Source organism: Melanotaenia boesemani, chromosome 7 (assembly GCF_017639745.1).
Source record: "Melanotaenia boesemani isolate fMelBoe1 chromosome 7, fMelBoe1.pri, whole genome shotgun sequence".
Classification (NCBI taxonomy): domain Eukaryota; kingdom Metazoa; phylum Chordata; class Actinopteri; order Atheriniformes; family Melanotaeniidae; genus Melanotaenia; species Melanotaenia boesemani.
Window position 1 is genome coordinate 33,852,406 of NC_055688.1, and position 14,667 is coordinate 33,867,072.

General features: G+C 38.3%; 2 protein-coding genes and 2 non-coding genes across 6 annotated transcripts in view; all 4 read right to left on the minus strand.

Annotated features, from left to right (window-relative positions):
* Positions 1-579: 579 nt before the first annotated feature.
* On the minus strand, positions 580-7,678 carry pabir2 (PABIR family member 2). 3 transcript variants are annotated; one of them, XM_041991090.1, is made up of 10 exons: positions 6,478-7,678; positions 6,260-6,338; positions 6,134-6,187; positions 5,788-5,831; positions 5,619-5,673; positions 5,219-5,320; positions 4,430-4,515; positions 4,136-4,197; positions 3,624-3,720; positions 580-2,374 (listed from the first exon to the last, which is right to left on the minus strand). In XM_041991090.1, exons 1-10 carry the CDS (start codon positions 6,600-6,602, stop codon positions 2,236-2,238), a joined length of 843 nt encoding a protein of 280 aa, XP_041847024.1. In that variant the 5' UTR covers positions 6,603-7,678; the 3' UTR covers positions 580-2,235. The 3 variants fall into 3 exon arrangements, with proteins under 3 accessions (XP_041847024.1, XP_041847023.1, XP_041847022.1); XM_041991089.1 differs by having other exon boundaries at positions 4,136-4,200; positions 6,478-7,672; XM_041991088.1 differs by having other exon boundaries at positions 4,136-4,200; positions 4,430-4,518; positions 6,478-7,666.
* On the minus strand, positions 5,403-5,560 carry LOC121643733. The gene has a single exon (XR_006011165.1). It is a non-coding gene; the product is annotated as a small nucleolar RNA U109 (small nucleolar RNA).
* Positions 5,961-6,097, minus strand: LOC121643728. Its single transcript, XR_006011160.1, has one exon. It is a non-coding gene; the product is annotated as a small nucleolar RNA U109 (small nucleolar RNA).
* A 741-nt stretch (positions 7,679-8,419) lies between the features above and the next one.
* hprt1 (hypoxanthine phosphoribosyltransferase 1) overlaps positions 8,420-14,667 on the minus strand; it is an 8,686-nt gene continuing 2,438 nt past the window's right edge. The window contains exons 2-9 of the mRNA XM_041991100.1: positions 14,416-14,522; positions 13,145-13,328; positions 11,964-12,029; positions 10,405-10,422; positions 10,234-10,316; positions 9,724-9,770; positions 9,562-9,638; positions 8,420-9,399 (exon numbers count right to left, since the gene is read on the minus strand). Coding sequence (XP_041847034.1) covers positions 9,352-9,399; positions 9,562-9,638; positions 9,724-9,770; positions 10,234-10,316; positions 10,405-10,422; positions 11,964-12,029; positions 13,145-13,328; positions 14,416-14,522 — 630 coding nt within the window. The 3' untranslated portion in view covers positions 8,420-9,351. The remainder of the gene's footprint in view (positions 9,400-9,561; positions 9,639-9,723; positions 9,771-10,233; positions 10,317-10,404; positions 10,423-11,963; positions 12,030-13,144; positions 13,329-14,415; positions 14,523-14,667) is intronic.

The window sequence follows — 14,667 nt, forward strand, 5'->3', positions numbered from 1 at the left end:
TTATTTTGGGATATAAATCAGATCTTGGTAGCAGTACCAGTATGGAGAAAATTCTAAAAATGGACCTTTCACATTTGGAAAAAGAAGCAGGGAAGGAAAGTTTTCCAAATGTTGGTGGCAGGTTCAAAAGCCATCACCAGGAAGAGGCTGAAACCAGGAACCTAACATGTAGGACTGGATTGATGTAAAGCTTTACATGTACTGGAGAAGTTTACTTAAACTAGAATTAGACTAATTTAGGATTTACTGGGAAAACTGGGTTTGTTTTGTATCATCGAGTAGATTCTGTCCACTAAACGTAATGTCTTTCATGGACGCCCTTGGATTTTGCTACCAAATTTTTTTTCTTTTACATGTTTTGTGTTATCCTCCAGCAAGATGAGGAAAAAAAATACAGCTAGAAGGGAAAAGTGCTTTAACTTATTTTACTCGTGAATGTTTTTTCTCTCCTGTTGAGAATTGCAATGGTTTTTGTTTTCTTAGAAAAACCGGGTTTAACACTATTTGATTCCAGTTGTAAATAAAAGGCATAATTTTACTGTTTATAGCTGCTATAAAAAATAAAAAACCACACAAGCCTAATTATGAAAGTATTTATTTAGTCCTGATGTCTGCTACGAGGGCGATCACAAAACACACAAGCAAAGGTGAGGCGCTAGCCAGCTTGGCAGATTAGACACTAATACAGCATCAACGGCTAAATTCATGCCCTGAACGCTTCAGATGACCAGATTTAAAAAAAAATGCTTCTGCCATTTCATAAATAAAGACATTCAAAAAATGAACTGCAACCACACATTTCTTTAAAGGGCACACTTCCTTAAAAAGCTTTACAATCACTTCCTTTTTTAATGTTCTTTTATACATAAACATTAAAGGCTATGAAGCCATACAGAGGGTCAGAAGTATGAAGCTACACAGGTGGGTATGGACACCGGGGCCACGGCAACTGATGACATATTTAGGTGCAAATATCACAGTGCAGGCTCAATGTCAAGATTTTCTATTATTTTGTTTAAAACATCAAGTTCTTTTCTTGCTGTTTAAGACTTCAGACTAATTTGCAGGCTGAAACAGGTCAGGATGGAGCGTCCCGTGCAATAAGCTTTTAATACACGTAACCACAGCAGCAACAGCAGTCTCTTTAATCACAATGTGATGATGCTTGTTCTTCTGGTTTGATGCAGAGTGCTCCAGCAGTCAGTTCATTTGGTGTAAATAACACAAACTTTTCACTTTCACTGGCGATAGAAACCTATCACCCTTCTTTTATATAAACATTTTTCCATAAATAAGAACACTTTGCCAAAGGAAAAGAAAAAAAGGTCATCTTTTCTATACTTTTCATGTCTACAAAAAATGATCCTGACAAAAACTCAGGATAGAGGAACCTTTAGTGTTAAAAGACTACCAGGAACGACCATCTTTTTACGTCAATGATCCACTGCTAGGTGCATCGAATGTTCACTGCAGCAAATCACTTAGGATCCAAACTTCAGGGGAAAAATAGAGAAATCACCACAGTTCACAGCCTATATCATAAAAATATCTGAAATCTTCTTACAGTATAAACAAAAAGAAAAATCTCCATTGTTGTACCCCAGATGCAGTTAATAAAGAAAAGCTCTTGGTTTTTAAGACCTGTGCCTACATTCACCTCACAGCCAAATGTAAAACTAAATATGACATCAGACATGGTTATGTACATAATTACAAACAAAGCAGGTAAACAATAAGTTATATATTTTACAAAATCTGCAGACGGAGTACATACAAAGGCCAACGGAAAGAAGCTTCCCAGCACAAGAACGGGGAAATGTACACGTCGGGAAAAAGTCTCATTTTTATTTGTCCAGTGCTCGATGTCTCTGTGGCGAGGGGACGCGGTCGGACAGGTTTGCAGGAAAGGCCGTTTAACACAATATTACTATGAAGCCAAGCACCATCCATGACACTCAACTAGCAGCTGGCGCTCACAGTGTTTTCAGTCAGTTTCTTTAGACCCACCTCCCCCACACAAACTCATCCCAGACTTCAGATTCCTGAATTCAAAACGTATCTAAGACCCACTCCATGAAAGTAGCCATGAAGACAGCAGGTTTGGAGGCAAACATGGACGACTCGGCAAAACTACATTTAGGTGCTGGTGAGGTGGGCGTCTTTAAAGGAAAACGGTTCCCTCCAGAGCGGGGAAGGCTCTTTACCACCACTTTTCAGACTCAAGCAATCATGTGCTCACTTAGGGGACAAATCCTGAAGGGAGGCAAAGGGTGAGTTGCTTGACGACGAAGGTGACACTCCCTCCATTTTTCCCGGGGAGTCGGTGGACGAGCCGACGCTGCTCAGACTGCCATCAAGTAAATCTGGAGAGTGACTGAAAGGTAGAAACAAGAAGGATAAAGCCTGCTGTGTCAGAGTACCACATCATCTTCTCATTAAACACTTAACCCGACTTACCTGATTAAACGCAAATAACATCTCATTATTATTAGTTTTTATATCAAATCTAAATGATACGCGTTCATTTTATTGTATGATAAAACACTAGAATCTAGCTTGTCACTATTCTTGATCCTTTAATACATCAGACAGACAGTAACAAGACAAAACTTTTTTAAGTTTCATTGATTTTAGTTTAGAATCTAATGTTTTTACAAACTTTGCTAACCTGAAACCGCCTTGATTTCCTCATCAATCATTAATCAGTCATGTCTCATTTAACCTCTTAATCGGCTCAGACGTGTGAGATTACTACAGATGTTTCAGAATCAACGTGTTACTGTTGCAGAGTAAATTCACCTGGAACGCAGTAGAAAATATAATTACCTTCTAAAAGATAACCACATTACTTTCAGTGAAAGCCAGAGGATAGCAGCCCCGTTCAGCTAGGATTGAGTCAAGTACGAGGAACTGCAAAAGTAGAAGCTAAACGAGCGAACCTGAGCAGTTTCACAGATGTTTTATTAAGGTGTGGTGCAGGTAAAAATCTCAGGAAGTCATCGGCGGATGCTGATGATGGACACCTCTATTAATGGTCAGGAGAATCCAGGGTGGCCCCCACATTCACCTTAGAAACACCACGAGGATCCAGATATAGTAAGAGTGAATACGTCACTATAATCTCCATGGAAACCAGGAGGACCTTCGTGATTCATTTCAAACTAATGTAGAGAACACACTAGTAGAGTTCTTGTGTTTTCTTGTTTGTTTGCTACTCGTTGGCTGTTAGCTCGCAGGGTTTTTGCTCCACAGTGATGAGACGGACATCTTTGTAATCAGCAGTCTCTGCTTTCATGTGACTCCTTGTTGATGTGGTTTGCTTGATGCTGATAAAATAGCAGAAGCTTCAAAGTGACCCGAGCTGTTCCCATGTTTTTGTTACATTCCTATATCATTTCTTGAAGTTTGAATAGTATTTTGTTTATGATTCCGATGCTTGGTCGAACCTTTCCATCATGTTGGTGTGCTACATGTTAGGAGTGGTGCTTCCTGATCTTCTGTACTCCACACATCTCGTATTGAAGCAGAGGTTTAATCTAACAAAGCCAATCAAGCTTAGCTTTTGAAGCTACAGTGTGATCTACCTGAGCATTAATATAAACAGCGTTTCATCTGTTCCTCACCAGGAACTGAGATCTGACAGGTTGGAGACATCCGAGGACAGCATGGTGGTGGTACCCTGGAAGAGCCTCTTAGGCTGACTCTCCATCTCCATCTCACCTGCCGAGAAAAACGAACAAACGTTTAGACACTCAGAGGGTAAGAAGAAGCCTAACTGTAGAGTCCACTGACTGCAAATGACTTATCAGAATAGTAAAAAACAATTATACAATCTCAGTTTCATATCAAAATTATGGAAAACAGAAGCTAAACCACATTTTAACTGCATTAAAAATGGACCTCAATCATAAGAATTCAACACAATATCATTAAAATAAGTCAATATTGATCATATTTATCATTTTAGGCTTCAAGTCATGATGGTTTTAAAAGAGACAGGAAATATCATTTAAACAAATTTACTTTATCAGCTAAATACAGAGAGACAAACACGATTAACATCTTTAGAGTCTGATGAGGAAAAAACGTGTTTTAAAGTCACAGTTCAGATTTTAAAGCACGTTGGGCATCGAACCTTTGCGTTTTATCGGACCAAGTATGCTCGCTCGGATGCAGTTGATTGGGCTTTGACTCCGTCTGCTGAAGAAAACAGAAGCCATGAACTGTTAAGCAGATTCATTTAAAATACAGCAACAAAGAGCGACAAGTGACAAATGTGCTTATTCCCTCACTGGCTGCATTTTCCATACCGCTATCTGACACTGCAATAGCAATAAATAAACATTTTATCTTATATAAAGTTTAAAATAAAACTGGTGTATGAGAACATTTCTAATTGTCATTACCGGTGAAAAAAAAAGGTACCAACCTAAATCGGCGCGTTGGGCTGGGTATCGGGCTGGGTGTGAGACCGTTGCTGCTTACTAGTATTTGTAGTGAAGGAGAGAAACACTGCTTCTTAAAACAGAGAGAAAGGGAAACACAGACGCATGGAGATGAGGACTTGAGTTGTTTTTCTTCCATAACATGCAGAGTAATGGGAATTAATGAAAAAAAAAATATTTATACAAGCAAACTCTAAAATAGGTCAAAATAAATAAATAAAAATAAAAAGGTGTAACTGACAGTCTTTAACAACATATGGAGACTTGCTACTGAAGTCTCTGAATTCTCAGTGTTGCAATTTTCCAAAGTTTATATTGTGTCCGGTTGTCATTGTAAATGATTATAATATATATATAATATAATTGACTTATCTGGTTAAATAAAAGGATTAAATATTATAACTTGAATAAACAGGGACGGTTGTTAAAATTTAAACCCTCCTTTAAATGGAAAGCTTGTCCAGCAGCACGTCCAAATAAATCAATGCTAGTAGCCGTCCTTCCATGTCACCATGACTGCTAAAATAAACTACCAGGTCTGATCCGACTGTGAAGGAAGAAGCACAAACAAAAAGACTCATTTCCGTCATTTATGTTGGCAATCAGAGCCGGACGGCCACAAAGACCACCACCATGACAACTGCCTTCGTCCTCATTGTGGATCTGACTGCAAAGATCTTTTGTGCCCGTCTTGTTTTACACTCAAACACAATAAAGAAGTAAATAAAAGTCCGGCTGATGGAGGGAAAAAGCAGGAGTGGGGTCAGGTTTACCTTTTTTCCTATTCCTCTGGTTGGAGATGGAGCAGGTGATACAGGCACAAAGTCGATCCGCTTTGGAGACGAAGATGCCGATTTCTCCTGATCATTGTCACTCTGACAACACAACGCCACACACAATGAAAGAAATTTCACTGCAAAGCTACTTAAACTAGTTTTAACTCAACAAAAATACAATGATTGTGGGAGTATTATACTACCAACTCAGCCTGACCTTGAGAGACTGGTGGCCCTGTTAACTCCCAAATGTTTGTGTTAATCTAGCATGTTTATGCTTGTCCTCTTTCTATATTCCTAGAAAGAGGACAAAAACGGGCACTGGACCAAAACATGCATGTTAAAACTAGAGCAGGGCTGCCAAAGTGTAGTGAATTCTTTTTCCCCTTTAATTTACCAAACTAAGGCTTTCTTCCCATGACTGGCTCATCTGCATGGCAGCTTGAACTTCCCTGTTGGTACAATGGAAAAAAAATAAAATGAAATAAACAAACATTTGGTTGTTTTAAATTTGACTTAACAGTCATTTCATTCATTCAAACTTTAAGAATCGCTTCACAGCTTACCTCTCATGAGCCGTTTCCCTGTTCATCACATCCACTCCTTCTTCCTGAAACAAAATACACGAGCTAATGATTAGAAATTCAGTCACTTCTAATGCGATTCAGATTCAAAATTACAACCTCAAACTAAATTGTATATCACTGTACACCATGCATGAAAATTAAACTCAACCAGTCAGTGTAGGAGTCTGATACTACCAGCCGATCACCTCTAGAAGATCACTGATCCTGTGAACTCCCAAATCTTCTTCTTGCATGTGTTTTGGACACCATCACTCCCTACGCTTGAGGGAAATGGTGGTCTGACATGCTTACTGCTACACAGTTCAACACTGATTCTGTTCCTTACTTGTTTGATCTGATGAAGCCTGGTGCTGGGGATGCGGATAGGCGATGAAGGGACCTGGATGCATGTGGAAAGAACAGTCAGTGCTATGTGCTTTTAAGATAACATGTGTTAAATATAATACTATACCATGTTAGGTCTGTTGACCACCGTAGTGCTATTTCTTCGACTACGTAACACCTCTCTCTGGAACACTTGGGAGTTATCACTGCAATGACAAATTCACAGACTATATGTTATGTGTCTCCTACCCATCATGACAGTGCAAGGCTGTTAAATCAATATGCTTTAAATGACAAATATATAGAGTGAGATCTTCCAGAAAATGAATGCAACTGGTGTTGAACCTTAAGCCATTTATCATGGGTGCACTGTTTGATCTCCTCAGGTGTCCATCAGTCTGAACTAAGCAAGATGGGATTTCCAGATCCAGCTCCATCTTTTCTTGTGGCATGACTCCGGGATTGTTCATTTTGCTGGATAATGCAGCCCGTCACAAACTCATCAACTTCCATTCAAGCCTAGTAATGTTACATTACTGATCTCCAAACCTCACTAGTTTCACATGTTTGAAAGAACCGTTCCCAATCAGGCAACTGAGGCTAACGCGAGACAAACCAACTAACACAATGTAGACGACTCTCAGCAATTTGCAGGCCCCTTTCGTCAGTATAACCCTGGTGCAGAAACAAATTAACGATAGTTTTTAACCATGAGGTTACTCCTACACTTCACATACAGCTAAATTTCCAGCTTAAAACTATCCTGCAATAACGTTGTCTGAAACGTTATGACCACTCACCAACTTCCCTGATGGATGGTTAGCATGCCATGGCTACATACCACACAATGCCCAGTAGCTGTTAGCTACTGTCCCGTTAGTTTGAGGGTGCAAGATAGCAGTGGAACTGCATGTAAGCGCCGTAAATGAGCTAGCGTTTACCAAACCAGCTAAGTAGTTGCCTTAAATGCAAAATGAATGTTCAGCTTACGTTCATTTTAAGCAACGTTAAAGTAACGACGTTGCTACTAAGATTGTCAAGCTTACTTGCTAACACAGCATTGCTAATGTACTTATCGCTAGCCGGGTGGTTCGGGTACAACCAACAGCTCAGGTATCTAGCCTAGCCTGACAAGCTAACTAGAGAAGCTAAGCTAGCATTGACGCCAACAGCCAAAATGCCATTTCCAGCGAGACTGAGAGGCCGGATCACCATTTCACTGAAGGTTTATGTCCATCAGCCTGATAACCAGTCCAGCTCACAAAAGTACCTAAACTATGCCTACTGAAAATAATGTCCCTTGGACTCTATTTCATTTATCGTTTGTGCTGGGCGCCGCCAAGAATGAACCAGAACCCCAGATGATCACACGAGAGCTAAGTGTTAGCTTAAACTTCACGCCCCCTTTAACGTTAGCAGACCTGTCCAATGAAACCGCTTCATTTGCCGGCGAAACAGAAAATAATGACCCGTCAGATTCTGTGACCCAGTTACAGTCATAGAGATCCGAGTCTTTAAAATTACTCATTAAATAATAGCTACTTTCTAATTTTTATATATTTTACTATATTTATCCCACCAACATTTCCACTTTGCCTGGGGTCTGTCAGGTGATTTTTATGAGTATCATCAGATTCAATTGAACCATTTTTATCCAGCGTTTCCAAAGATGCCATATTATTAAAAAAGGTCACAAATTTGAGACCTTTAAGTCAAAATGTGCAGCATCGAAAACTGCTCTTTTAACATAAAAACAGAACAAATTAAAAATGTTTTCATTATTAAATAAATTAAACGCAGTGGAATCTAACATATATATATAAACATTAGAATGAATCTTTTTCAGTTTCATGAGATAAAGTCATATCGTGAAATAGCTTAATCATCCGAAATTTCCAAGAGATGTACACAGAATGTAAAACAACATATTAACATAATTATCCAATTACATTTTTATCAAATATTTGATGTATTTTCTTTATAATCTGATTATGTAATCCAGATTACATTAACATCTTTGTACTCAACCTTTATAGAGATGACAGATTTAAATTATACTGGAATCATGATCAAGTTTAAGTCATACCAAAGTTTTTGCAACCTAAACATTTTTTCCTGGATAATCTTTCAACTCCTGCAGGATTAAGAGAAAAAAACAGTTTAGTTTATAAAACATCTTTGTCTACGAGATGCCCTACTCAATCATTCCTCCTCATTTTGTCTGCAGATATATTCCATCCATTTCCCTCCTGTTTGCAGTCGAAGCCTTCACAGAAACATCCAGTAGTCACAGGAAGGATGAGTACATTTAATTTTGGTGTTGCAAAATCCAGGATTACAGGAAAAAGTGAAAAAAAAAACAAAAACATTTTATTGAACTGAACTAAAAACAAGTGGGGGTGGGTGTTAGTTAAACGATGCCTCTGAAGCAATGATTGAAATACATAATCTCTGTTTACCAAACATATCTGTGAACTTTTAACCCTGTTTAAAGAATCATTGGAGGACTTCCACGTCTAAACTTAGCCGTCTTCCAGCATTTAGAGCCACCATCTGTTACTTTACACACAATTAGATCAATCAAAAGCTTTATTTGGACAAAGATTTCAGAAACACTGGTGTAGAGGATATTTCATCTTCACCATGTGTTTAAAACCAGGGACAACTGCAACATTCACGCTACTTTACAACATGTATCTTTGAGAAAGCTTTAGGAATTTTTTCCCCTCACACACCAGACAGTACCTAAATTTTGTCCCAAAATATACAAACATTGAGAAAAAGCATCATCCTCCTCAATGGTGGCCTTAAAACAGCTACTAATAAATCCAGATAGATGCAGAATTACAATAAAACAACATTTTTAAAATACTGTATGAGGTTGGAAATCTTTCTGTCAGTTACAATTTTTTACTTGATGCTAGCAGCATTTCTTTAAATAAATTACTCAATTTCTTTAAAAAAGAAATTTTAAAATGGAATTAAAAAAAGTGTGGGGGGGCATTAAAGCGTCAAATGAACTTCTGGTTAAAGCTGGGCTCCATGCTCTTTAACCGAGGTTTCTTTGTAAGGCAGTCTTTTCTTGTTTGTGACAAAAAGAAAAGGCAGGATCTTCACTCCAGTGTCCTCAGGGACCCTGAGCAGGTGAGATTTTTTTATGAAATGAACCACAAAAGGAAAAGATGCACAATACATCGGAGAACTGTGGCAACGAGATCCTCACGCCTTGTACTTCTCCTTCCCTATTTCACTAATGACGCAGATATGCTGAAACAGAAGAGGGATCAGTGAGAATTCCAGGAGGATATTGATCTATATTAACTTGGCAAACATCAGCAAACATCCACTGTAAGCACAAAGCACACACATCGTTTACAGCATAAAAAAATCTGATACCCGATTCATTTTTCTGCCAACGTGAATACTTACATTTAGATCTCTAAAGTACTCGTTGTAGTCTAGTGCGTACCCCACCACAAATTTATCAGGGACCTCAAATCCTACATCTGGGGCAAGAAAAATAAAAATTCAAAATAAAACAAATGTGGCAACTTTGAGACTTTGAAACAAAAAACTGAGTCTGAAACTCACAATCCGGTCGGTAGCCGACGCTTCGCGGCGTCCTCTTCACCAGCAAACTGAGGACAAAGGAAGAAGAGATCATCAAATACCGATATCTGCTCCCACTGGCAGCAAGATATGATCGTCAGATCATGAAAAGGCGGCTGTGAAGCCCTCGTCTTACGACTGGTACACTGTATTGTCCCTACAGGGAAATTTGTCACGGACTCAAATGCCGTTACATAAGCTGCAATGTCAAAACACCACAACAATAAACCCCTGTAATCAACCATCAGCCACAGCAGAAATCATACATATCCTGCATAATACCCATTCAGAAATAAAACTAGATCATCAGAAATGAAGAATAAAACTATTACACAACTCCCACAGTCCCAAAAGAGATATCACACTATCCATTTGGCCATAAAATACATTATTTAAAAGTTTACATTTTAGAATTAGACCTACTACCAGAAGGTAATAACTCATATTCAGGATGGAGGACGCATGATGTTTCTGACTCTGTGATTTTCTTACCTTGCTACTTTAACCATTTTGGGATTGTACTGTTTGAGGAGTTGCAATAATGTCTTCATCGTCTTCCCTGTGTCGATAATATCCTTTAAAAAGAGAGAGAAGCTTATACTGCTGATCTCAGAATAAAGAGCTGCACATTTTATCATGATAGAAAAAGAAGTCAGCACATACCTCAACAATCAAGACATTCTGTGTGAAAGAAAAGTAAAAACAGGTTATTATGTGACAGGAGGTTGAACATGTCTGTGGCTTTTTCATTAGACACAATTTGTTGTTTCTTTTTTCTTAAATAAATTACATGTCCAAAAAAAATTCTTAATAAATTTGTCTCCATCATATAAGAAAAGGAATACATTTTACTCAAATTCTAAGAAAAATGTGCCTTATCCGACTCCACAGAAGGTTTATTTATTGATAACCGTTATTTAACCCAAAGAGATCACAATCTCCTTCACAAGGGTGACCTGGAAACGAGGCCTGCAGCACACGTCAGTATAAAAACCAAAACTATAAGATTACAAGTTACACAATAAAAACATGAGCATTTCCCAGTGCTCACATTGTTTTTCGTGTGTACATTTCAGTTAGACGTATGAAACGTAAGAAGATCAGACGGCTGCAGGTCATTTTGTAGTTTGTTCCAGTCTGGTGGAGCAGCTAAACTAAAAGCTCTTTTCCCCGAGCTCGGTCCGCACATGAGGGACGGGCAGTTTGCAAAAGTCACAGCAGCACAGGGCAGACCGACTTTCAGCCTTATGTAAATATATTCCTAAATATGACGGGGCCAGGTCAATAATAGATCAGCCAGTGTTTCCCTTCCGATGTTTAGAGACGGCCGACCAGCTCTGTCGTACAGATCCCAGCGTTGAGTTCGAAACCAGTTAGAAATCTTAACGCACAGTGGTGTACAAGGTATAATGGTGAAAGCATGTTTGAAGCTCTCATATACTTCACCATAATCAAGGAGCGGCATTAAGGGTTTTGAACAACAGTCGCTTCCTCGCACAGAGAGAAACAAGATTTGTTTCTAAAATACAAAACCTACATTCAGTTTAAGTTTAACTACCAGTTTTTCAACACGTTCATTGAATGTTAGGTTCTCATCTATAATAAAAACCTACATATTTATAACTTTCTAAAGAAATTCCTTCTAAAGTTACGATCTGAACTGTGACGCTCAATGATTCCTTCAAGGTAGAAAATAAAAGGTTTGAATTTGTCTGCAGTTTAAGTTTTTGAAGCAGAGTAAATCGATAAACAGCCGGTGTAACAGATCTGGCACAACTGTAAATGATAGCGTCACCTACAAAAGGTGTTGATAGACATTTGGCAAATCCTTCAGTCAATAAAACAGGTCCCAGGACTGAGCCTTGGGGCACACCACAGAGACATCAGTGGGAAGCGAATCCTTCAGCCTTTTTTGCACTTTTTGACAGAATTTCCAAACCAGCTTGATGTACGTTATGAAAATCCAATATCTTGCAGAATATTCAACAACAGTTTATGGTCAGCTGTATCAAATGCTTTGGACAGGTCGAGAAATAATGCTGCACAACATTTTCTAGAATCAAGTGCTTCCATTATATCATTTATTACTGTAGGAGTAGCAGTACGGCGTCTTTTTCTAAATTAGGCTCACATAGAGTTGATTTTACCATAAATATGTTGCATAACAATAAAGATCAAAACTACCATAAAACGTTATTTGTGCTGTCCTCCATTTTTCTTACCTTGCCTGTCAGAGTAGACAAATCATCTCCACCAATCACTTTGATTTCCCCGGTTGACTGGTCATTCTGTGGAGATCAGAGTGTGAGTCTGCAGACTTCATTTGTTAAGACATACAAGCGCAAATGCCATCAAGAAACAGAATAAAGAAAACAAAGTTCATTTTCATGCTAGCTCACTAAGAAGTTCAAGCTGACTGCATGGAGTCTCAAAACTACTTTTATAGTACAGAGATTACATGTTGGTTCTTATCAGGCACTGTAATGCTTTAGGGTCCAAGTATGTAAGAGAGAGAAAATGCCAGGAATTGGCTCAATATTAAGCCAAAAATACTACAACCAGGAAACAGGCTGCAGTGTAATCTAAAGGAGTAACTGTTCAAAACTGCAACTAAATGGCTAATAATATGTTTTATGTTAACAGAAAGCTCTTAAAACCTGCAAGAAGCAAAATGTTAAAGGACATCAGCGTTCACTCATACAGAAAGCATAGCAGTGTTATGTAAACTGTTGGTAAAGGTGCATTTTCTAAATTTGGACATTTTTTCTGCAGACTGAGACCATGTTAAGTCAAACAGGATGAGAAGAACAGCACCAAAAATAAAGGTCTGGTTCAAGAGCAGACTGGAGGAGATGACATCGATCCACCTTTTTTATGGACCTGCCATCTGTAGATACAAAAGTATGTCTAACAAAAAAAAGTGACCACTGTTACTTTAACAAACTCAAAACACCCTTTCAATTACACTGCAGAGGTTTTGTAGCTTTAAAATTCTCACATAACTGGACCAACTCTTTTTTTTATCTCTAAATGAAAGTCAACCTGTGGTGGCCAAAGTGCAGAACTAACTAACGCGTTGCACCATACGGGTTGCCAGGTGCAGAACAGAAAGCACTAAAAAGACACAAAAAAAAACATCAATGGAGAAAATGCTGGAAGGAGACACCTTAGTGTTAGCAATAGACACAAAAATGTTTCCAAAGCAACAGAAAAATGAGGACAATTTCCACTTTTCCTCATACTTATAATGCTGGGTGCTCTAACCTTTCTTATTTCAGGACTGTTTAGTTTTTTTATCACAATCAAGTGGTGATCAGTGGTCATACGTGACATTATCTACATGTGCCACATGCACACAACACATACTGTGTACATATACAGATAAAATAAACTGATAGATTACACAGTAGCTCTTGAGGCGAATGAAGTCCACTGTCATGGGAATGGAGCGGTCACTGTTTCGGTTCAGGGCTTTGATGTAGTCCAGCAGGTCTGCAAAAAACTTGTAACCCCCTTTGAGCACACAGAGGGCCACAATGTGGTGTCCCCCCATTTCCTTCATGATCTCTCTGGCCAGCCTCTCTGTCCTGAAGTCACGTGGGAGGGAGGAGAGAAACAAACAGGATAATAAGCTCTGTTTTTCTGCTTCAGTCAGCAAAAGTTCTTATTTCTTTTCTGTCTGTGTCAGCAAAAGGCAAATGTGTCATTAATAACGTGTAATAAGCCCCAACATCTCTTTAACATTAATTAGAAACAAAAGGTTAAATCCTTTAAGTAGTCTAAAGCTGCTAGTGTTAAAATAAATTAAAGGATTAAGAGTTTTAAATAACATACAAACCCCCTTTTTTTAAAGCTGGCATTTTTATTTATTTTCAATTAAACAAAACAACATAAATCTGTAATTTGTCAATTATAAACCTTTGTTTGACAGACAAAAAGAAAATAATTTGTTTTTAAACTAATCTGTTTCCTTCACAAATGAGGGTGTCAGGATTGGGTATAAAAGGAGCACCCACTAAAGTCTTTCCAAGCAAATAAGACACGACTCACCAATTTGTCCAAACTCAGTCAGAAAATCAATTAAATTATTTCTTATTACAAGATTGCAAAAAACCTTTAATATAGTGTTTAATATTCGTTAAATTGAGGGGGTCTGTTGGGTGCAGGTTACATGTAAGAAACCAAAAAGCAACAGTGATCAAATAACTACATCAGCCACATTTTATTAATGCAATAAAGAAAAAATCCACATTAACTCACCAGATTTCTTCTCTTTATGCAGTTTGTGACACCCTTAAGAACTATAGTATGCTATCATGTTAGTATAGTATGTTCTTCTATTTATTATTATAAAAAAACGACTATGTGGAGATCATATATATATATGAAAGTACCATTAATGCAGAGGTGTATATTGGAACTGCCGTAAAGGGACATCTTTTTGACCTGACTTTTTGTACAAAGTCATAAAATGAGAGCTGAGAATTTTCTTTGAGGCACAACAGTACAATCGGTTTACCTTTTACAAGGGCCAAAGGATCAACAGTCCTGCCCTTGAACCATCTTTGTCACAGAGGGGTTACAAACTTATCAACCAATCATACAGGCACTCCACCTTTAGTTGACCCCACAATCATCACACTTTCAAAAACTGCTAGATATGCGACCACCCACCTGTCCAAGATGAGTCCATGAGGGATGTAGACCCTCTCCAGGTCGGTGGCGTAGTGCTTTGGTATGCAGAAAAGATCCAGATCATAGCCCTGCTCATCATCACTGATCTGAAGGAAAAAAACACAATAACTAGGTTAAATATATTTCTGGGGTATTACATGACTGAGGACATGGGGCATTCATCTGGCACGGGGTGGACTTGTAAAAGCATTTTACTGTTTCAACTGTTTATCTGTCACAAATCAGAGGACA